This window comes from Coregonus clupeaformis, chromosome 37, assembly GCF_020615455.1.
Source record: "Coregonus clupeaformis isolate EN_2021a chromosome 37, ASM2061545v1, whole genome shotgun sequence".
In the NCBI taxonomy this organism is placed as follows: Eukaryota; Metazoa; Chordata; class Actinopteri; order Salmoniformes; family Salmonidae; genus Coregonus; species Coregonus clupeaformis.
The window spans coordinates 24,996,252-25,016,803 of NC_059228.1; the positions used below are offsets into that span (position 1 = coordinate 24,996,252).

The 20,552-nt window shown below is 41.9% G+C and overlaps 1 protein-coding gene across 2 annotated transcripts in view; it reads left to right on the forward strand.

Moving 5' to 3' along the window:
- LOC121553393 (cGMP-dependent protein kinase 1) overlaps nucleotides 1–20,552 on the forward strand; it is a 169,753-nt gene that overhangs the window by 134,957 nt on the left and 14,244 nt on the right. For both annotated transcript variants that reach the window (XM_041866461.2, XM_041866460.2), the window contains exons 8-9: nucleotides 5,376–5,441; nucleotides 6,306–6,380. In XM_041866461.2, coding sequence (XP_041722395.1) covers nucleotides 5,376–5,441; nucleotides 6,306–6,380 — 141 coding nt within the window. The remainder of the gene's footprint in view (nucleotides 1–5,375; nucleotides 5,442–6,305; nucleotides 6,381–20,552) is intronic.

Genomic DNA, 20,552 nt, shown 5'->3' on the forward strand with positions numbered 1-20,552 from the left:
TTGTCCACAAATGTATTGGGTACAGCCATACTTACTTCACTGTATTTATGTGTACATTTACATTTTAGTCATTTAGCAGACACTCTTATCCAGAGCGACTTACAGGAGCAATTAGGGTTAAGTGCCTTGCTCAAGGGCACATCGACAGATTTTTCACCAAGTCGGCTCGGGGATTAGAACCAGTGACCTTTCGGTTACTGGCACAATGCTCTTAACCACTTAGCTACCTGCTTAGGACCCCAACGTCTGACGTAGCTTTCTTTTCATTCCTTATTACCTCGTCTGGTTTGGTCAAACTCACAAAACTGACATTTGACCCCAAAATTCTCATGTGTGATGTTTCACGAAATGTCCTCTTGGATCACTGAGATTACGATCTGTACTTATCTATTTCATAATTATTATTATGTTTTTTTGATCATACAGTACATTATGCATTTTACCACAATTTCCACAAAATTATCATTACTGCAACAGTCCAAAAAAATAATAAAGAAATCAATTTCTAATATGTTTTTTAACATTGCTCCTCTAATGAAAAGGCCTGAGTTAAACCTAACATTGAAAATACAAATATGTAAAATGAAAGTACTATTAAACCACACTTTTCCCCAATTAGAGCTTTTTAGCTGTTTCGGGAATGAGAAGGCCAAGTGAGGTAAAGGGGGTGTTTGGGAATAAAAACCTAATTCAACAAGCATATAAATAATAATATAATGCCATTTAGCAGACGCTTTTATCCAAGGCCACTTACAGTCATGTGTGCATACATTTTTACGTATGGGTGGTCCCGGGGATCGAACCCACTACCCTGGCGTTACAAGCGCCATGCTCTACCAATTGAGCTACAGAGGACCACAAAATAAACTTAACCTCTACTACTTCTCTAGATGATGCGTCATGGGTGAATAAAACTTTATAAAAACACTGATTTTAGTTTTTACAGGAACTTGAAAAAGTGTTTCGGTAAGAGATGTCCACAGGCACTGTGTTTGTACATAATACATATTATAGTTTAATTTTAACTTCAACTAGTATACAATTATTATTATTTATGGACAAACTACAACAACATATTTTGTGTTTTTCTAAAGTAAAACTGTATAAAATGACCCGAGAACATAATCCGGACACATTTCAGTAATGAGAATTTGAGGTGAAAATGTACAGAATTCAGGTGGAAGTGTAAAATGTATTTAAAATAAGACACTTTGCAAAAAACTAGACATCTTAGTCCTCAGAATGGTAGTTGATTTTTGCAGATGGATCATGGTTTTGTAACTACATTTGCTACAGAAAATTTGCTGCACTTACATGCACACACACACACACAGGTGCACTGCACGTGAGTGGAAAAATAAGGGATGTAGCTAGCACCATCTTGTGGTGACTGAATGAGGAACAATCCCCATTGAGCTCTATTTACCTATGTGAAGCAAACAGTTACAATGCATATTGATGTATTGATCAGAAGTAATGCAGACAACCAATTACTGTGGAAGCAATTATTCACTGAGAAATCGCTACCCATTTGGAGTGAGAAATATATTCCAATCTAGATCATCAGTTGCTTGTCATATTTCTCACACAAACAGTTATATAAGATCATTGTCTGATATTAATACAGCATATTTAAGGTGGTAAATATATGGAAAATGCAGTGTTGCAACATGAGTACAGTATGGTCTATTCCTTATCTGAAGCTAATGAACATAAGAGTTGAAAGATGACATCATTAAAATGTATGTGGGACATATGGGAAAGGGCTACTGTAGCTCTGCTGCCATTAAAAGACAATATATGAAACAGATTTAAGAAAGAAACTGTCCCACATTTCACAGTAATGAGTGAAAAATTCCTTTGTGAAATGAGAGTATTTGAGTCATATTAATCCAACTCTTCTGATGGTCATACTAATGCTACCGTAGATTGGACTGACCCATTTGATTGTAATAGGATTCATAGCTTTTCCCAGAAGAAGAATCTGTACAAATTTCTGTTTAAAATAATGTGTCATAGCGACACTTCCAGAAATATATTTTATGGAGTTTAGAATGTCTGTTTGCTGTAAATAACTCTAAGATACAGGGAAAAGCTTTTTCAAAAGCACATGTATTTTCTCTATCCCTTGTATTCTCCCTAAGGACATCTAAGAAGCATGTATGTATCCTCAGAAGGACACAGTGTCCACTTATTATTGTAACCATTTACCAACAAGTCTTTGTCTTGGGGCATCTTGAGCAAAGCAGTCCACTCAACGTTTGCTTTGATGGTCAAGCATGTATCTCAAATTGAAATTAAGATCACAGCTTTTTCAATGTATGCTTTTGATCAGGGGGCTTCAAGCTAGGCTTTTAATCAGAAGTTAATGGTGTGTGTCGATGCTTATGAAATTCAATATCTGTGTGATAAAGGGAACTCTACATTTCAAGACACTGACTTTGATCTTTTGCTACAATATTTGCAAATCACAGTCTGTTCTCTTAGCAGTGTGTATGTGTGTGTGTGTGTGTGTGTGTGTGTGTGTGTGTGTGTGTGTGTGTGTGTGTGTGCCTGCGCACGTGTTTTCATGCGTGTGTATTTGCGCACAACAGAAATTGTTCCACTCTCCTCTTAGGTTATAGTATATCACGTACACAAATCTTGTTGGTAGTTCTAGGAACAGAGGTACCTCAAAACATAGTTGTTGTCCCCGATAGGGCAGCATAGTATCTGATTTCACATTCTTGTATGAGCTCCCATTTGAGGTGTAGATCCATCAACAGTTCAGACGATGTGTGCTATGCTTCGGGTAGAGAGTGTGTGTGTGTGTGTGTGTTTGTGTGTGTGCGTTCATGTGTGTGGGTTGATAGGAGGGTCAGGAGAGGATGAGAACTTATTTAAAGAGTGTGACATCATTGACAGAGAAGGGAACAATGTGATTGGTGCTGGTCTCAGGCCCCACCCCAGCCTGTATTTTCATAACCCCTCCTTGGGACACCAGATCACCATCCAATTACCAGTTGAATTCAAACGCTCGACTGGAAGTGAACACCGCTGGCCGGCTCTCTGCTGTGCTGTTCTAAAGGACATTTCAGACACATGTATCTTCTCTCTCTCTCTCTCTCTCTCTCTCTCTCTCTCTCTCTCTCTCTCTCTCTCTCTCTCTCTCTCTCCGTCTCTCTCTCTCCGTCTCTCTCTCTCCGTCTGTCTCTCTCTGTCTGTCTCTGTGTGTGTGTTTACAAGCAATTGTGAAGGTGTGCGGTGACCGGAGTAAATCAATTGTTTGCAGAGGTTAACAGACAGTAGAAATTGTTCCACAACTACTATTGTCAATATCAACTAAATTATATGACAGCCAAAAACGCTCCCCCGGCAACCAAGGGAGAAGCGGAGAGCAGGTGATGGAGACCCCCTCTAATATGAAACCCTGCAGGTCCCTTAAATGGGTAATCCAGAGTTTAAACAATAAGAAAGTCACCCCCATTCTTTCTGTAAAAAGCTGAGGGATGGGGTTGGATATCAAATTCATAGACAGAGCTATAGATGCAAGGACTGACCATCATCCATGATATAAAATTATAGTTTTAACCATGTTTTGAGAATATAAAGTGTTTGTTTACATTTACTTTGTTTACCGACCATAGAGTAAAGCAAGCTTATATTTTGGGCTCTGATGGGATACGACAGTTGAACTAAGCTCACAAGACATTTCTAAGTTATATCCTTCAAGAATCAATGGGTACACATCATTAATTTATAAGTCCAAAAATGGATGTAGCAACTGCAGATTGCCCCTTTAACAATTAATCTATCTATCCCACACACCGGGCTGTATTGGGTTGTTGATTTCTTAATGAAAGGGAATCACCATGGTGTGTAAATAATACAGAAACTGTGCACCTTTTATGAGGCAAATTAGTGCGGCTAGCAGCTTAGTCTCTCTGTGTATGTACTAGTTAAAGGGCTCTGCTCATTATCTGAGATAGAAAACAAAATAGATTTTGTGCGTGTGTGTGTGAATGTGTGCATGCGTACGTACGTGTGTGTGTGTGTTGGGGGTTTCTTTCTTCCAACATGGAAAAAGCAATGTACCCTGTCCTCTTGAGAGGCATGTGTATCTGCCAAAACACTGTTGACAACAGTAGCACAATGGCAGAGAGGCTACATTTGGCACAAAGTCCCAATTCACACCCAGCAGGTGTTTACGATGGCAAGTACTAGGATGTACCACTCAGGGACTGGATTTAGTTCATTTAATACCCCCTTCAGCCTCCCGCCTCCCTCCCTCTACATGCTCTGTGCATGCCCATGTGAGAAAAGCCCCTGTCTCTTTCCTCTTTAGCCAAATATTTACCCCAACACTCCTTAATGGTTGCCTCTTCTCTTCTCCTCACCTCTCCTCCCTTTTCCACTGGTGAAACCCTTGTCATTTCCAGCAGCTGTGACCTTTTTTAGATAGGGAGTGTGTGTTTGGGTTTGGAAAGTGGGTGGTGGTGGGGGGGTGTATGAGAAGGGCTTGTCACCTAGGTCCATGTGAAATAGGTTGCGTAGCAGCAAAAACATATGGGTCATTCCTCCCCTACTTAGACACCAGAGTGTGACTTGACTCACATGTCAACAGCTCTAATGCTGATACACGTTCTCACCGATCCGGAGTAAAGCTTGATTCCGTACTTGTTCAGTACTGTATTTAGTACAGTATTTAGTATAGTATTTAGTGTATGCTCATCTTTTGCCAACAGAGTTTTCCTGTTATGAATTTGGATAAAGTGGAATACTGTATGGACTCCTCCAGCTGCTGTGCTAAGTGTTAGGTTTCAGTGAGTCTTAGAGTGGTCTTCACTTGACCCTGAGATCTTTTAATGTGTGTATAGACAGCTTGCGTGGACTCGCCTACCCAGCTGTAAGTGTAGATTTGAGTGTTCTCAGTGATACGGTAGATGTGTGTGTGTGTGTGTGTGTGTGTGTGTGTGTGTGAGAGGACTGGCCGTGCTAGTTAGACTGGAGGGGCCATGGAGTCCTGGGACGGCTCAGACTCTGAGAGCGACTGGGGAGACGAGTCCTCGGAAGAAGAGGATATCGATGATGTCACTGACAATACAGAGTAAAGCTGGTTATACTTTTGTCAAGCTGGTTATATGTATTTGTCAACACAAAGCTTGACAATCCTATGATGAAATGTTTCTATGGCAAAGTCTGTGTTTCTTAATGTATCAAATGTCTTTCTACTGTGTATTATTTTATTGATTGTAAAGCAGTGTTTTTATTGTGTAATAACTATTTTTCCATGTAATTTTAAGCACATACCTGGTCATTAATGTTTAATAAAATAAAGTGCTGCTGTATTCTGTGTAATGTTTGTCACTAATGACCGTATGTGTGTTCTGTTGCAGGGAGGACATCAGAACAGCAAACGTCATCGCTGCAGAGGCTGTTACATGTCTGGTAATCGACAGAGAGTGAGTGTTCAAAACCTCAGTACCTTCTCTTGTATTCTGAAACGTTTTTTTATCATTTGGTCAAGAATCTTACATAACAAAAGCCATTTAGCAGACACTTTTATCCAAAGCAACTTACAGCTGTAATGTAAGCGCAGGGCTGGGTGGTATCAGGTTAGCCCCTGTTATGGAGCAGGCCTCTCATGGGCAACCCTTAGTAAGTGAGTCATCTGAATTAGATAATTATTATTGTCTGTCAGTTTGTCACACAGATCGCTAATGCTCTCTCACCTCACATAGCCAGCTTGCCATTTGTGTCACCCAGAACTGTTTGGGTTAGGGGCCAGGGTGAGAGAGAGGTTAGCGGTGGCAGGCAGCCTGCAATCTATCTTTCTGGAGGGAAGAGAGAGGGAGGGAAAGAGAGAGAGAATGAGAATTAGGGGATAATGGTGAGAGGGAAACTCCAGCACAGATGTGTGTGTGTGTGTGTGTGTGTGTGTGTGTGCGTGTGCTTGTGTGTGTGTTTGCATGTCACCTTGTAAGTATTTTGGGTCGAGGATTTAGCCTTGGCAGCCAGGGTTGTCAAATGGTCTTTCAGCTGTAAACATCTCAATTGAAATGTATCTTTATCATTATTATCCTTCATTTTTATATTCATCAGTATTTGCTTAATGATTTATGGGTCTAGGGTTCAAGCACATCCAAACAGATATGATATGTGTGGGGAACCTGGGGATTATAAAGTGATCAGGTGGTCTTGGGTTCTTATAAAGTGAGACCAAGTGGTTTCCACTTCAAACAAACAACAATCTTACCAAGGTTTATTAAATATTCATAAAGTTTTAATTGGTACTATAAAGACGCAATACACTTCCTGTGTTACAGCTCCTTCAAGCACCTGATTGGAGGGTTGGAGGAGGTGTCCAGTAAAGGCTGTGAGGATGCTGAGGCCAAGGCTAGGTAAGTCCCCTGTCTTTCTTTCACTGTCTACTCATAACTCATCCTATCAACTGGCTTTGCTTGGCTTTGTGGTTTGATCAACTTAAGGTATGTTACATAACAATGCAATTCTCTGGTGACAGACCTGGAAGTGAAGGTTGTGACCTCTACCGCACCCCTTGGAGGAACCAATATGTTATCTGTAACCATGGAAACAGGAGCATAGCACCAGACCCCGGGCACCCTGGCACAGGGGCACCTTGGTGCTGTGGCGTGTTCTTGTTGGCATAAAGAGATGCCAGCTCAGAGCAGGGTAATGTAGTGAGACAAGGTGAGGAGAAACCAGAACCCTGGTTGAAACACAGGACAGACTGACCGCAAAGCTGTGAGTAAAGTAATATAATATATAATTTAGCAGATGCTTTTATCCAAGGCGACTTACAGTCATGCGTGGATACATTTTACTTATGGGTGACCCCAGCAGGAATCGAACCCACAACACTTGGCATTGATAGTGCCATGCTCTACCGACTGAGCCACACAAGACCAAATAAATACAGCTCTAATTCCTCTGTCACATCAAAAAGATGTGCCTTTGTCACCCTGATTAAAATGACTTTTTCACCATCACGCTACTGTCGGTTGTATCCCCGGAGTTTCCTTTCCCGTTCGTTACTTCCTGGGAGCCGGTCACCGGGGGAGATTGAGAAGCCCGAATCAGACCGCCACAGAGATGGAACCTGTCTAATTGGCCACAGCAGGCTTGTCGCCACACGGCAACCGCATCTTAACTACAGCTTCTCGCTATTTAGGAGAGTCGCCTTTTCCTCAACACTACATTTCTTGTTCATCATTTGATTATTTCCTCAATGAAGAAAGGGTGGTAGTTCTCACTTTGACATAAAGAAATATCCTCACCACAGTTTGTGGAACGTTTGTATTAATTTCTGTCACTTAAGCAGATGTTTCTATCCAGAGTTTAGTAACACAGGCAAAACCTACAACTGAGTTTTGAGTGTGTGTTTGAGCTTGGACACATCGTGTATAGAAAGGGTCTAGTCTGTTCCAGGCTCCAGTCCCTGATGTGATGAAGGGGAGGTACTGGCAGCTGTGTCCCATCAGAAGATCTCATGGGGGACATTGGGAAGCACTCTCCCTCTCTCTTCAGGAAGCAGGAAGCATTGGAGCAATAGATGGGGGCTTGGAGGGGGTGTTAGAGGTTAGAGTGTTTGATACATTATAAACACTCACATACAGATACACATATGCAGGCAGACACACACACACGCATGCACGCACGCACGCACACACAAACAGACAAGAATTACATAATTCTTTATGATCTTATCTGTCTACTGTTCACTAATCCTTTAATGTCAGCAATATAGTTGTTTTATTACACCTTAGGGAACTCTTTTGGTAGTATTATGTTATTTGTTGGAAGTCTGTGTGGTATTTAAACATGTTATAAGCCTTACATACTGTACTTCCATACCTGGCTGTGTGTACCTCATATGGTACATTGGAAATGTCAGCCTCTCTCATACTGAAATTCTTATTTTTTGGGGGGAACTACAGATGATTATGTCTGACTCAATATTCTTTGTGTAGAAAAGATAAATAATGGTTTACTGTTTTGCTTACATCCTGGAAAGAGACAAGAATGGAGAAAGATACTTTGTGTTGGTCACTGTAGTGAGGCCCACGTCTGAGGAAGACAGTGAATGGAGTCTTTGTCCTGGAACCTACTGTACAATCTGCTGCATTGTGTCCAGTATGATACATTGGTAATGTCTTTCACAATATTTCCATCCCAGGTTGTGCAGTTGGATTCAAGGTTCACCCGCCCGCAATTGCTAATAACTCATCCGCAACTGCCCGACTATTATGTTATAAAGTGAAAATCTGATGCCCTCACCCGACCCTAACCCGCAAATATATAAAATATTTTAGTTCGGCTTGGATGCATATTTTATGTGGTTGAAATAGGACTGCGCGATTAGTCGAATTCAGATAGAAATAACGATATTGACATGTGCAATATATCCCAAGAGGCTGCGATTTTCTTCTTTCTTTGACACTCTGTTAGGGAATGAACGTTATTTATAATAAAGGTTACATGAAGAAAATCGGACCTCTCTAAAATGAAAATGGATGGCCCTCCCTTCAGCAAAATATATTTTACCTAAACCCTAGAAAGAAATCAAGTGACCCTCCCCTATACCCAAAATAATAATTAAAACAAAGTGGATAGCAGAGAAGAAGTCTAATATCTACCCGCCCTTCTTGGACAGACCAAAACCTTAGATATGCAGTTTTAGAAACTGTTCTTCGTACTGTAAGCATTACACGGCAACGCAGGAATTTTGATAGAATACAGGGCTGCGGGCCAGAAGGTTGTGGGTTCGTAGACCACCGTAGACAAGAGTAGGGGTGGAAAGATCTCCTTCATATTAAAAGCATTATTCTATCATTGTATTTGCAGGGCCGAGAATGTTTTTCCTTTAATAAACATTTCATGCAATTCTACATCATTTTACATATTAGCAGAATATTTTTTAATACCACACAAATTACAGAAATTACAAGCTAAGAATGGACAGAGAGATAGGCCTATTTGTTCATCTTATCATGTTTCTCCGATGCCAAATCAGTGTGTCTTGTTTGAAACGAAACTGTCCCTGTTTGCAAATAATTACATCTGAGACATCATTTGGAATCTGGCATGGTACTTTCAAAGGTTAGGCCTACCTTTTGACCCCAGACAGAGTAGAACTACCGATGCAAAAAATGGAAGCATTAACTGCTGGCTACTCTTCTTCCGTGGCTTAACCCAATGAGAGAAGGTCACAAGTTTTTTCCTAAAAGCTGTCTGGCTTTTGTACAAAAAGTGAATAGCTTAATCAATTGATAGTGATATAATTAAATTACCAAGCAAAGTCTATTTTTTATCACCTCAGCTACAGAAGGTTGTAGCTCAGCCTCTGAATGTCAAAGAAATTAAACAATTATACAGTATCCCCATATGCATCAGTCACGTCTTTCCCATGTATTTTACAGCTTGTTTCTAGGATAAAGCATTGCGGACCAAAGCGCTGTTATAGAATCAGATCCGTTTTATTTTCTTCAAAACCTTAAGCTAACAAGGGCTAGGCCTGTCCTTTTTGCCATTTTCTTTAAGAAAAGGTAGGCCTATGGCATACCCCCTAAATTTGAGTTTTGGTTTTAACTTAACAGCCATTCACTGACATGCATGTAGGCTATTTAATCAAATCAAATAGAATTTATCACATGCGCCGAAAACATCTGATGTAGACTTTACAGTGAAATGCTTGTTACGAACCTTTCCCAATGATGCAGAGTTTAAAAATCATACAAAATAAAATAGTAACTAACACAAGAAGGAATTAAATAAAATGCACTGGAATAGAGCTATATACAGGGAGTACCAGTACCAGATTAATGTGCAGAGGTATGAGGTACTTGAGGTAGATACAGTTGAAGTCGGAAGTTTACATACACTTAGGTTGGAGTCATTAAAACTCGTTTTTCAACCACTCCACAAATTTGTTGTTAACAAATTATAGTTTTGGCAAGTCGGTTAGGACATCTACTTTGTGCATGACACAAGTAATTTTTCCAATAATTGTTTACAGACAGATTATTTCATTTATAATTCACTGTATCACAATTCCAGTGGGTCAGACGTTTACATACGCTAAGTTGACTGTGCCTTTAAACAGCTTGGAAAATTCCAGAAAATTATGTCATGGAAGCTTCTGATAGGCTAATTGATATCATTTGAGTCAATTGGAGGTATACCTGTGGATGTATTTCAAGGCCTACCTTCCAACTCAGTGCCTCTTTGCTTGACATCATGGGAAAATCAAAAGAAATCAACCAAGACCTCAGAAAAAAAATTGTAGACCTCGACAAGTTTGGTTCATCCTTGGGAGCAATTTCCAAACGCCTGAAAGTAACACATTCATCTGTATAAACATCATGGGACCACGCAGCCGTCATACCGCTCAGGAAGGAGACGCGTTCTGTCTCCTAGAGATGAACGTACTTTGGTGTGAAAAGTGCAAATCAATCCCAGAACAACAGCAAAGGACCTTGTGAAGATGCTGGAGGAAACAGGTACAAAATTATCTATATCCACAGTAAAACGAGTCCTATGTCGACATAACCTGAAAGGCCACTGAGCAAGGAAGATGCCACTGCTCCAAAACCGCCATTAAAAAGCCAGACTACGGTTTGCAACTGCACATGGGGACAAGATCGTACTTTTTTGAGAAATGTCCTCTGGTCTGATTAAACAAAAATATAACTGTTTGGCCATAATGACCATTGTTATGTTTGGAGGGAAAAGGGGGGGATTGCAAGCCGAAGAACACCATCCCAACCGTGAAGCACGGGGGGTGGAAGCCTCATGCTGTGGGTGCTTTGCTGCAGGAGGGACTGGTGCACTTCAAAAAATTCATGGCATCATGAGGAAGGAAAATGATATGGATATATTGAAGCAACATCTCAAGACATCAGTCAGGAAGTTAAAGCTTGGTCGCAAATGGGTCTTCCAAGTGGACAATGACCCCAAGCATACTTCCAAAGTTGTGGCAAAATGGCTTAAGGACAACAAAGTCAAGGTATTGGAGTGGCCATCACAAAGCCCTGACCTCAATCCTATAGAAAATTTGTGGGCAGAACTGAAAAAGCGTGTGCGAGCAAGGAGGCCTACAAACCTGACTCAGTTACATCAGCTATGTCAGGAGTAATGGGCCAAAATTCACCCAACTTATTGTGGGAAGCTTGTGGAATGCTACCCAAAACATTTGACCCAAGTTAAACAATTTAAAGGCAATGCTACTAAATACTAATTGAGTGTATGTAAACTTCTGACCCACTGGGAATGTGATGAAATAAATAAAAGCTGAAAGAAATCATTCTCGCTACTATTATTCTGACATTTCACATTCTTAAAATAAAGTGGTGATCCTAACTGACCTAAGACAGGGGATTTTTACTAGGATTAAATGTCAGGAATTGTGAAAAACTGAGTTTAAATGTACAGTCTTGGTTAAAAGTTTTGAGAATGACACAAGTATTGGTCTTCACAAAGTTTGCTGCTTCTGTGTTTTTGGATATTTTTGTCAGATGTTACTATGTTATACTGAATAATAATTACAAGCATTCCATAAGTGTCAAAGGCTTTTATTCATGGCAAGGTGCTCCATCATGCTGGAAAAGGCATTGTTCGTCACCAAACTGTTCTTGGATGGTTGGGAGAAGTTGCTCTCGGAGGATGTGTTGGTACCATTCTTTATTCATGGCTGTGTTCTTAGGCAAAATTGTGAGTGAGCCCACTCCCTTGGCTGAGAAGCAACCCCACACATGAATGGTCTCAGGATGCTTTACTGTTGGCATGACACAGGACTGATGGTAGCGCTCACCTTGTCTTCTCCGGACAAGCTTTTTTCCGGATGCCCCAAACAATCGGAAAGGGGATTCATCAGAGAAAATGACTTTACCCCAGTCCTCAGCAGTCCAATCCCTGTACCTTTTGCAGAATATCAGTCTGTCCCTGATGTTTTTCCTGGAGAGAAGTGGCTTCCTCGCTGCCCTTCTTGACACCAGGCCATCCTCCAAAAGTCTTTGCCTCACTGTGCGTGCAGATGCACTCACACCTACCTGCTGCCATTCCTGAGCAAGCTCTGCACTGGTGGTGCCCTGATCCCGCAGCTGAATCAACTTTAGGAGATGGTCCTGGCGCTTGCTGGACTTTCTTGGACGCCCTGAAGCCTTCTTCACAACAATTGAACCTCTCTTCTTGATGTTCTTGATGATCCGATAAATAGTTGATTAAGGTGCAATCTTACTAGCAGCAATATCCTTGCCTGTGAAGCCTTTTTTGTACAAAGCAATGATGACGGCACGTGTTTCCTTGCAGGTAACCATGGTTAACAGAGGAAGAACAATGATTTCAAGCACCACCCTCCTTTTAAAGCTTCCAGTCTGTTATTCTAACTCAATCAGCATGACAGAGTGATCTCCAGCCTTGTCCTCGTCAACACTCTCACCTGTGTTAACGAGAGAATCACTGACATGATGTCAGCTGGTCCTTTTGTGGCAGGGCTGAAATGCAGTGGACATGTTTTGGGGGGATTAAGTTCATATTCATGGCAAAGAGGGACTTTGCAATTAATTGCAATTCATCTGATCACTCTTCATAACATTCTGGAGTATATGCAAATTCATAAAAACTGAGGTAGTAGACTTTGTGAAAATTAATATATGTGTCATTCTCAAAACTTTTGACCACGACTGTATTTGGCTAAGGTGTATGTAAACTTCCGACTTCAACTGTATGTACATGAAGGCAGGGTAAAGTGACTAGGCATCCGGATAGATAATAATAAGAATAAAATAAAGAAAAGAGTAGTAGCAGCAAATGATGATTATAAAAGTGTGTGTGTGTGTGAGAGAGTGCGTGTGTGTATGTATGTGTGTGTGTGCATATGCGTGTGTTGTGTGAGTGTGTGTGCATACATTGCATTCTGAAAGTATTCAGACCCCTTGATCTTTTCCACATTTTGTTAGGTTACAGCCTTATTCTAAAATGGATAAAATAGTTTTTTTTCCCTCATCAATCTACACACAATACCCCATAATGACAAAGCAAATACAGGTTTTTCAGAAAAAACTGAAATCACATTTAGGTAAGTTTTCAGACCCTTTACTCAGTACTTTGTTAAAGCACCTTTGGCAGCGATTACAGCCTTGAGTCTTCTTGGGTATGATCCTACATGCTTGGCACATCTGTATTTGGGGAGTTTCTCCAATTCTTCTCTGCTGATCCTCTCATGTTCTGGCAGGTTGGATGGGGAGCGTCGCTCCACAGCTATTTTCAGGTCTCTCCAGGTATGTTTGATTGGGTTCAAGTCCGGGCTCTGGCTGGGCCACTCAAGGACATTCAGAGACTTGTCCCAGAAGCCACTCCTGCGTTGTCTTGGCTGTGTGCTTAGGGTCATTGTCCTGTTGGAAGGTGAACCTTCGCCCCAGTCTGAGGTCCTGGAGCCAGTTTTCATCAAGGATCTCTCTGTACTTTGCTCCATGTCTTTTTCTGAGGAGTGGCTTCTGTCTGTACAATAAAGGCCTGATTGGTGGAGTGTTGCAGAGATGGTGTCTTTCTGGAAGATTCTCCCATCTCCATAGAGGAACTCTGGAGCTCTGTCAGAGTGACCATAGGGTTCTTGATCACCTCCCTGACCAAGGCCCTTCCCACCCGATTGCTCAGTTTGGCCAGGCGGCCAGCTCTAGGAAGAGTCTTGATGGTTCCAAACTTCTTCCATTTAAGAATGATGGAGGCCACTGTGTTGTTGGGGACCTTCAATGCTGCAGACATTGTTTGGTATCCTTCCCAAGATCTGTGCCTCCACACAATCCTGTCTCGGAGCTCTACGGACAATTCCTTCGACCTCATGGCTTGGTTTTTGCTCTGACATGCCCTGTCAACTGTGGGACCTTATATAGACAGGAGTGTACATTTCCAAATCATGTCCAATCAATTGAATTTACCACAGGTGGACTCCAATCAAGTTGTAGAAACATCTCAAGGGTGATCAATGGAAACAGGATGCACCTGAGCTAAATTTTGAATCTCAAAGCAAAGGGTCTGAATACTTATGTAAATAAGACATTTCCGTTTTTAATTTTTATACATTTGCAAACATTTCTAAAAACCTGTTTTCTCTTTTTCATTATGGGGTATTGTGTGTAGATTGATGAGGACATTTTTTTTATATATTCAATTTTAGAATAAGGTTGTAACATAACAAAATGTGGAACAAGTCAAGGGGTCTGAATACTTTCCGAATGCACTGTAAGTAGTGTTTGAATGTGTGAGGGATTTGTGTGGAAGTGACAGTGTGGTGTGTGTGTGTGTGTGTGTGTGTGTGTGTGTGTGTGTGTGTGAGAGAGAGTGTGTATATGGTGTGTATATAATGTCTAGTGAGTGTGTGTAGGGTCAGTGCAAGATATAATCAGTGCAGATAGTTCAGGGACCATTCATTGATTATTTTGCAGTCTGGCTATTTAGCAGTCTTATGGCTTGGGGGTAGAAGCTGTCTCGGAGCCTGTTGATCCAAGAGCCGATGCTTTGGTACCGTTTGCCAGATGGTAGCAGAGTGAACAGTCTATGGCTTGGGTGGCTGGGGTCTTTGGCAATTTTTCGACACCGCCTGATATAAAAGTCCTGGATGGCAGGGAGCTTGGCCCCAGTGATGTACTGGGCTGTCCGCACCACCAATTGTAGCGTTTTGCGGTCCAAGGTGGTGCAATTGTCATACCAAGCGGTGATGCAGACAGTCGATGATCAGGCCTACCACCGTTGTGTCGTCAGCAAACTTGATGATGGATTTGGAGTCGTGCGCAGCCACGCAGTCGTGGGTGAACAGGGAGTACAGGAGGGGACTAAGCACACACCCCTGAGGGTCCCCCGTGTGGAGGATCAGCGTGGCGGAGGTGTTGTTGCCTACCCTCACCACCTGGGACCAACCTGTCAGGAAGTCCAGTATCCAGTTGCAGAGGGAGGGTTTCAGTCCCAGGATCCCTAGCTTGGTGATGAGCTTGGAGGGGACTATGGTGTTGAACGCTGAGCTGTAATCTATGAACAGCATTCTCAAATAGTTATTTCCGCTCTTGTTCAGGTGGAAGAGGGCAGTGTGAAGTGCAATTGAGATTGCGTAATCTGTGGATCTGTTGGGGCAGTATGCGAATTGGAGTGGGTCTAGGGTGTCTGGGGTGATGGTGTTGATGTGTGTCATCACCAGCAGGTTTCCTTGGAGCTCTTGGGAACAGGGACAGTGATGGTCAGCTTGAAACATGTTGGGATTACAGACTGGGACAAGGAGAGATTGAAAATGTCTGTGAGGACACCTGCCAGCGGGTCTGCGCAAGCTTTGAAAACGTGCCCTGGTATTCCGTCTGGTGGCCTTGTGATTGTTAACATGTTTAAATGTTTTGCTCACATCAGCCACGGAGAGCGAGATCACAGTCATCCGGAAAAGCAGGGGCTTCCACGCAAGGCACATTGTTATATTCCTCGAAGCGAGCATGGTGGGTGGAGGAATTGACCTACAAATCAATGGATATAGCAGCCTATAGCCTAATTCCATCTGTCAAATAGGTAGGCCTACGTCTTATTTCTTAAATAGGAAGAAATAAGCTCCAACACAAAGCCCTCTTGTTGTTAGTAAAATCTAATTAAAATTAAGAAGGTTTAAATTAATTATGCCTACTCGAATTTGCCTACTTTCAGCACCATGAGCTGTCCATTTCCGATTGTGCCACGGCTGCTGCTTCAAGTTTTAGCACCCCAATGTAAGTTACTCGAATCTGGCTTATTGTGAGGTCAATAACTCTGATAAATACATAATGGGTAAGAAACATATTGTTTATCAAAGTTGACCTCGGTCCTCCTTCTCATCTTCGCGCTCTCCTTCTCAAACTGTTCAGAACATAGGCTATAGGCTAGTCCGTGTTCAATATCAAAATGTATTTTCGGAAGAAGCCTTTGACTCTCCTCCTAAACTGCCACTGTAGGCCTACACAGCACAGCCATTGGTTAGGCAGCACACAAAAAGGTTTTTGATCAAGAAGAGCAGAGCAGGCCGGGGCTCAAGGTTGGAATATCCATTGCAGTGAATAATGCAGCCTAGTTTTATTTACACCGTCCCAGCAGCTATCTTAGAAATATGACTTTGCTCTGTGCTTCTCCGAGCATGCACTTCGTAGCCTATAGCCTATAGGCTATGGATCATTTGATTGAGACCACACTAAATAGCCTATAGGCGCACTTGATATTTCAGAGAATCAGAGATGAGGGGCGGTATTGAGCACAAGATATACAGTATAGCCTAATAAGCAACTAATTATAAAACACTGAGAAATATTGAAATTTCATCAATTACAAATGACTGAAATTGAAAAAGCATGACCCTCCCCCATTTTCCTCCAAGTAACCATCCTGTAGATTTCGATCCATCCCTTAATACAACAAAAACTAGACTACGGTGCCGCCTCCAATGAGATGCGCTAGACTTCGTTCATTCACTCTCTACATGCACAGAGGATGCTGATCAATCACAAGCTGGCACTCTCAGTCTCTGCACAGTTTCACTCTGGTGAGGAGAGAAACAGCTTTACCTGTGTGTGTGTCGGAAACATGAGTGCTGCTAACGACAACGTCGATTTGGTGCCAAAGAAGGGCGCATCTTCAGAGTAGGCCAATGGCAGTATTTAGTCTTTAGGCAAACCGATGTCAACCAAATGCAAGTGTTGTGCAGAAAGTGCCTCAGACTTGTGACGACAACAAGAGGCAACACATCAAATGTATCATCAACGAGCTGTTTTCGCCCACAGGACTGGCGCTGACTGGATGTTTTTTGTTTGTCGCACCATTGTCGGTAAACTCTAGACACTGTCATGCATGAAAAGCCCACGAGGGGGGCCGTTTCCGATATACTGGATCCGGCGCGCCCAGCACCGACGATCATACCACGGTCAAAGTCGCTTAGGTCACTCATTTTGCCCATTCTAACAGTAACTGAATGCCTCGATGCCTGTCTGCCTGCTTTATATAGCAAGCCACGTGACTCACTGTCTGTAGGATCGAACCATTTTCGTGAAAGGGGTGGTGTACCTAATAAACTGAAAGGGGTGGTGTACCTAATAAACTGGCTGGTGAATGTATTTTGATGATCATGTTAAAAATGTGTTTGTTAATATGTAGGTGTAATAATCCTATCTATTATCATATGTAGCCAATAACAATGTTGGAAAAGATTAGCACAGTATGTATTCATTAATATGATCATATCTCACTTTAGAAGTGATCATCTCTACCCTGACAATTGTTTTAACCATGTCTGATGGAATTACCAAGTTTTCGACCAAGTGTTTAAAATTGCTATTCATAATCGCATTTGCAATATCTGGCCAAAAACATCGCAATTAAATATCATCCACACAGTATTTCATGACCCGTGTGCGGGTTATACATTTGAGTCATTTAGCAGACGCTCTTATCCAGAGTGACTTAGAGGAGCAATTATGTTAAGTGACTTTTCTTTTTCACTGAGTCGGCTCGGGGATTTAAACCAGCGACCTTTCGGTTACCTGCCGCCTTATGAGTTGAATTATGAGTCATCACTATATTTTTTCATCACACTGCAATTTTCTGCAATTCTATCAGTGGCGGTTGGTGCTGTTTAAGATGAGGGAGGATGATTCTTTTTTTGATGAGCATGGCCTTATTTCTATTACAGCATATTGAATGACTGCCATTCATATTCCATTCATCCAGCTCAATGTAACATCGATAGGTTTAGGCTACTACATGATACTCAAATGTTCCTTGTACCCATCATGAGGTTGCTACAACCTAGCCTATGAAAGAAAATTTACAGTCAAGGTGACAGACAGTGACATTCAATACCACCTTGCACACTCTTGCCTGCATTTAGCTGATCTAGGGTATAATCATTAGTCCAACACTTGCAAATGAGAGTTTCTTTGGACAAATTCAGGTATGTTTATGTCCATTTCGTTCCATTTGCTTCCGTTTAAGAAACGTTTTTAAACAGAATCGGCGGAGAGAATACACCCCTGATCACGCGCAAGCACAATCCACTTTCATAGCAGCCACATACAAACAGCATGATCACTCTGCTCGTTGTATATATAATTCCATCTCGCAACTATCTACACGATGTCCTCCTCTCACCTTTTCCCTTCGCTAGTGGACTTCAGTGCACAACACATCAGCTAGTGACTAGGCGAAAAAACCTTTCCAAGCCAAACCTTCATATCATGACCGCTAACCACTTCACACAGCCTACATCCTTGTCACGTCATAGACAACATACAGTGGGGAAAAAAAGTATTTAGTCAGCCACCAATTGTGCAAGTTCTCCCACTTAAAAAGATGAGAGAGGCCTGTAATTTTCATCATAGGTACACGTCAACTATGACAGACAAAATGAGATTTTTTTTCCCAGAAAATCACATTGTAGGATTTTTAATGAATTTATTTGCAAATTATGGTGGAAAATAAGTATCTGGTCAATAACAAACGTTTCTCAATACTTTGTTATATACCCTTTGTTGGCAATGACACAGGTCAAACGTTTTCTGTAAGTCTTCACAAGGTTTTCACACACTGTTGCTGGTATTTTGGCCCATTCCTCCATGCAGATCTCCTCTACAGCAGTGATGTTTTGGGGCTGTCGCTGGGCAACACGGACTTTCAACTCCCTCCAAAGATTTTCTATGGGGTTGAGATCTGGAGACTGGCTAGGCCACTCCAGGACCTTGAAATGCTTCTTACGAAGCCACTCCTTCGTTGCCCGGGCGGTGTGTTTGGGATCATTGTCATGCTGAAAGACCCAGCCACGTTTCATCTTCAATGCCCTTGCTGATGGAAGGAGGTTTTCACTCAAAATCTCACAATACATGGCCCCATTCATTCTTTCCTTTACACGGATCAGTCGTCCTGTTCCCTTTGCAGAAAAACAGCCCCAAAGCATGATGTTTCCACCCCCATGCTTCACAGTAGGTATGGTGTTCTTTGGATGCAACTCAGTATTCTTTGTCCTCGAAACATGACGAGTTGAGGTTTTACCAAAAAGTTATATTTTGGTTTCATCTGACCATATGACATTCTCCCAATCCTCTTCTGGATCATCCAAATGCACTCTATCAAACTTCAGACGGGCCTGGCTTAAGCAGGTGGACACGTCTGGCACTGCAGGATTTGAGTCCCTGGCGGCGTAGTGTGTTACTGATGGTAGGCTTTGTTACTTTGGTCCCAGCTCTCTGCAGGTCATTCACTAGGTCCCCCCGTGTGGTTCTGGGATTTTTGCTCACCGTTCTTGTGATCATTTTGACCCCACGGGGTGAGATCTTGCGTGGAGCCCCAGATCGAGGGAGATTATCAGTGGTCTTGTATGTCTTCCATTTCCTAATAATTGCTCCCACAGTTGATTTCTTCAAACCAAGCTGCTTACCTATTGCAGATTCAGTCTTCCCAGCCTGGTGCAGGTCTACAATTTTGTTTCTGGTGTCCTTTGACAGCTCTTTGGTCTTGGCCATAGTGGAGTTTGGAGTGTGACTGTTTGAGGTTGTGGACAGGTGTCTTTTATACTGATAACAAGTTCAAACGAGTGCCATTAATACAGGTAACGAGTGGAGGACAGAGGAGCCTCTTAAAGAAGAAGTTACAGGTCTGTGAGAGCCAGAAATCTTGCTTGTTTGTAGGTGACCAAATACTTATTTTCCACCATAATTTGAAAGTAAATTCTTAAAAAATCCTACAATGTGATTTTCTGGATTTTTTTTCCTCAATTTGTCTGTCATAGTTGACGTGTACCTATGATGAAAATTACAGGCCTCTCTCATCTTTTTAAGTGGGAGAACTTGCACAATTGGTGGCTGACTAAATACTTTTTTCCCCACTGTAGCTACTAGAACTAACGTGTTTGTAAACCCGCAGTTTAGCAGTTACACCGATGGGCCCTGGTGGCAATAAATTAATAAAACCAAAAGCTAGCTAACATAGCATCCTCTCTGCTTGAGTCGGGTGATTGAGTAAGCTAAACTAGCTATCTAAGTGAAAGTGAAAGTAAAAAAAATAAAAAAATACAACTGTGTGTGGGTTGATAGGAGGGTCAGTAGAGAATGAGAGCTTATTTAAAGAGTGTGACATCATTGACAGAGAAGGGAAACAATGCGATTGGTGCTGGTCTCAGGCCCCACCCCAGCCTGTATTTTCATAAACCCTCCTTGGGTCACCAGATCACCATCCAATTACCAGTTGAATTCAAACGCTTGACTGGAAATGAACACCACTGGCCGGCTCTCTGCTGTACTGTTCTAAAGGACATTTCAAACACATGTACTGTAGCTTGTCTCTCTCTCTCTCTCTCTCCCTCTCTTGCTTAACCTTAATTTTGGAAGGAATTCATTTGTTCAGAACTGTTCAGCTATTGTCTTTCTCTCTCTTTGAGTCAACTACCGACCACATTTTATGCACTGCAGTGCTAGCAAGCTATTTTCAGTACTAGATTCATTCTCTGATCCTTTGATTGGGTGGACAACATGTCAGTTCATGCTGCAAGAGCTCTGATAGGTTGGAGG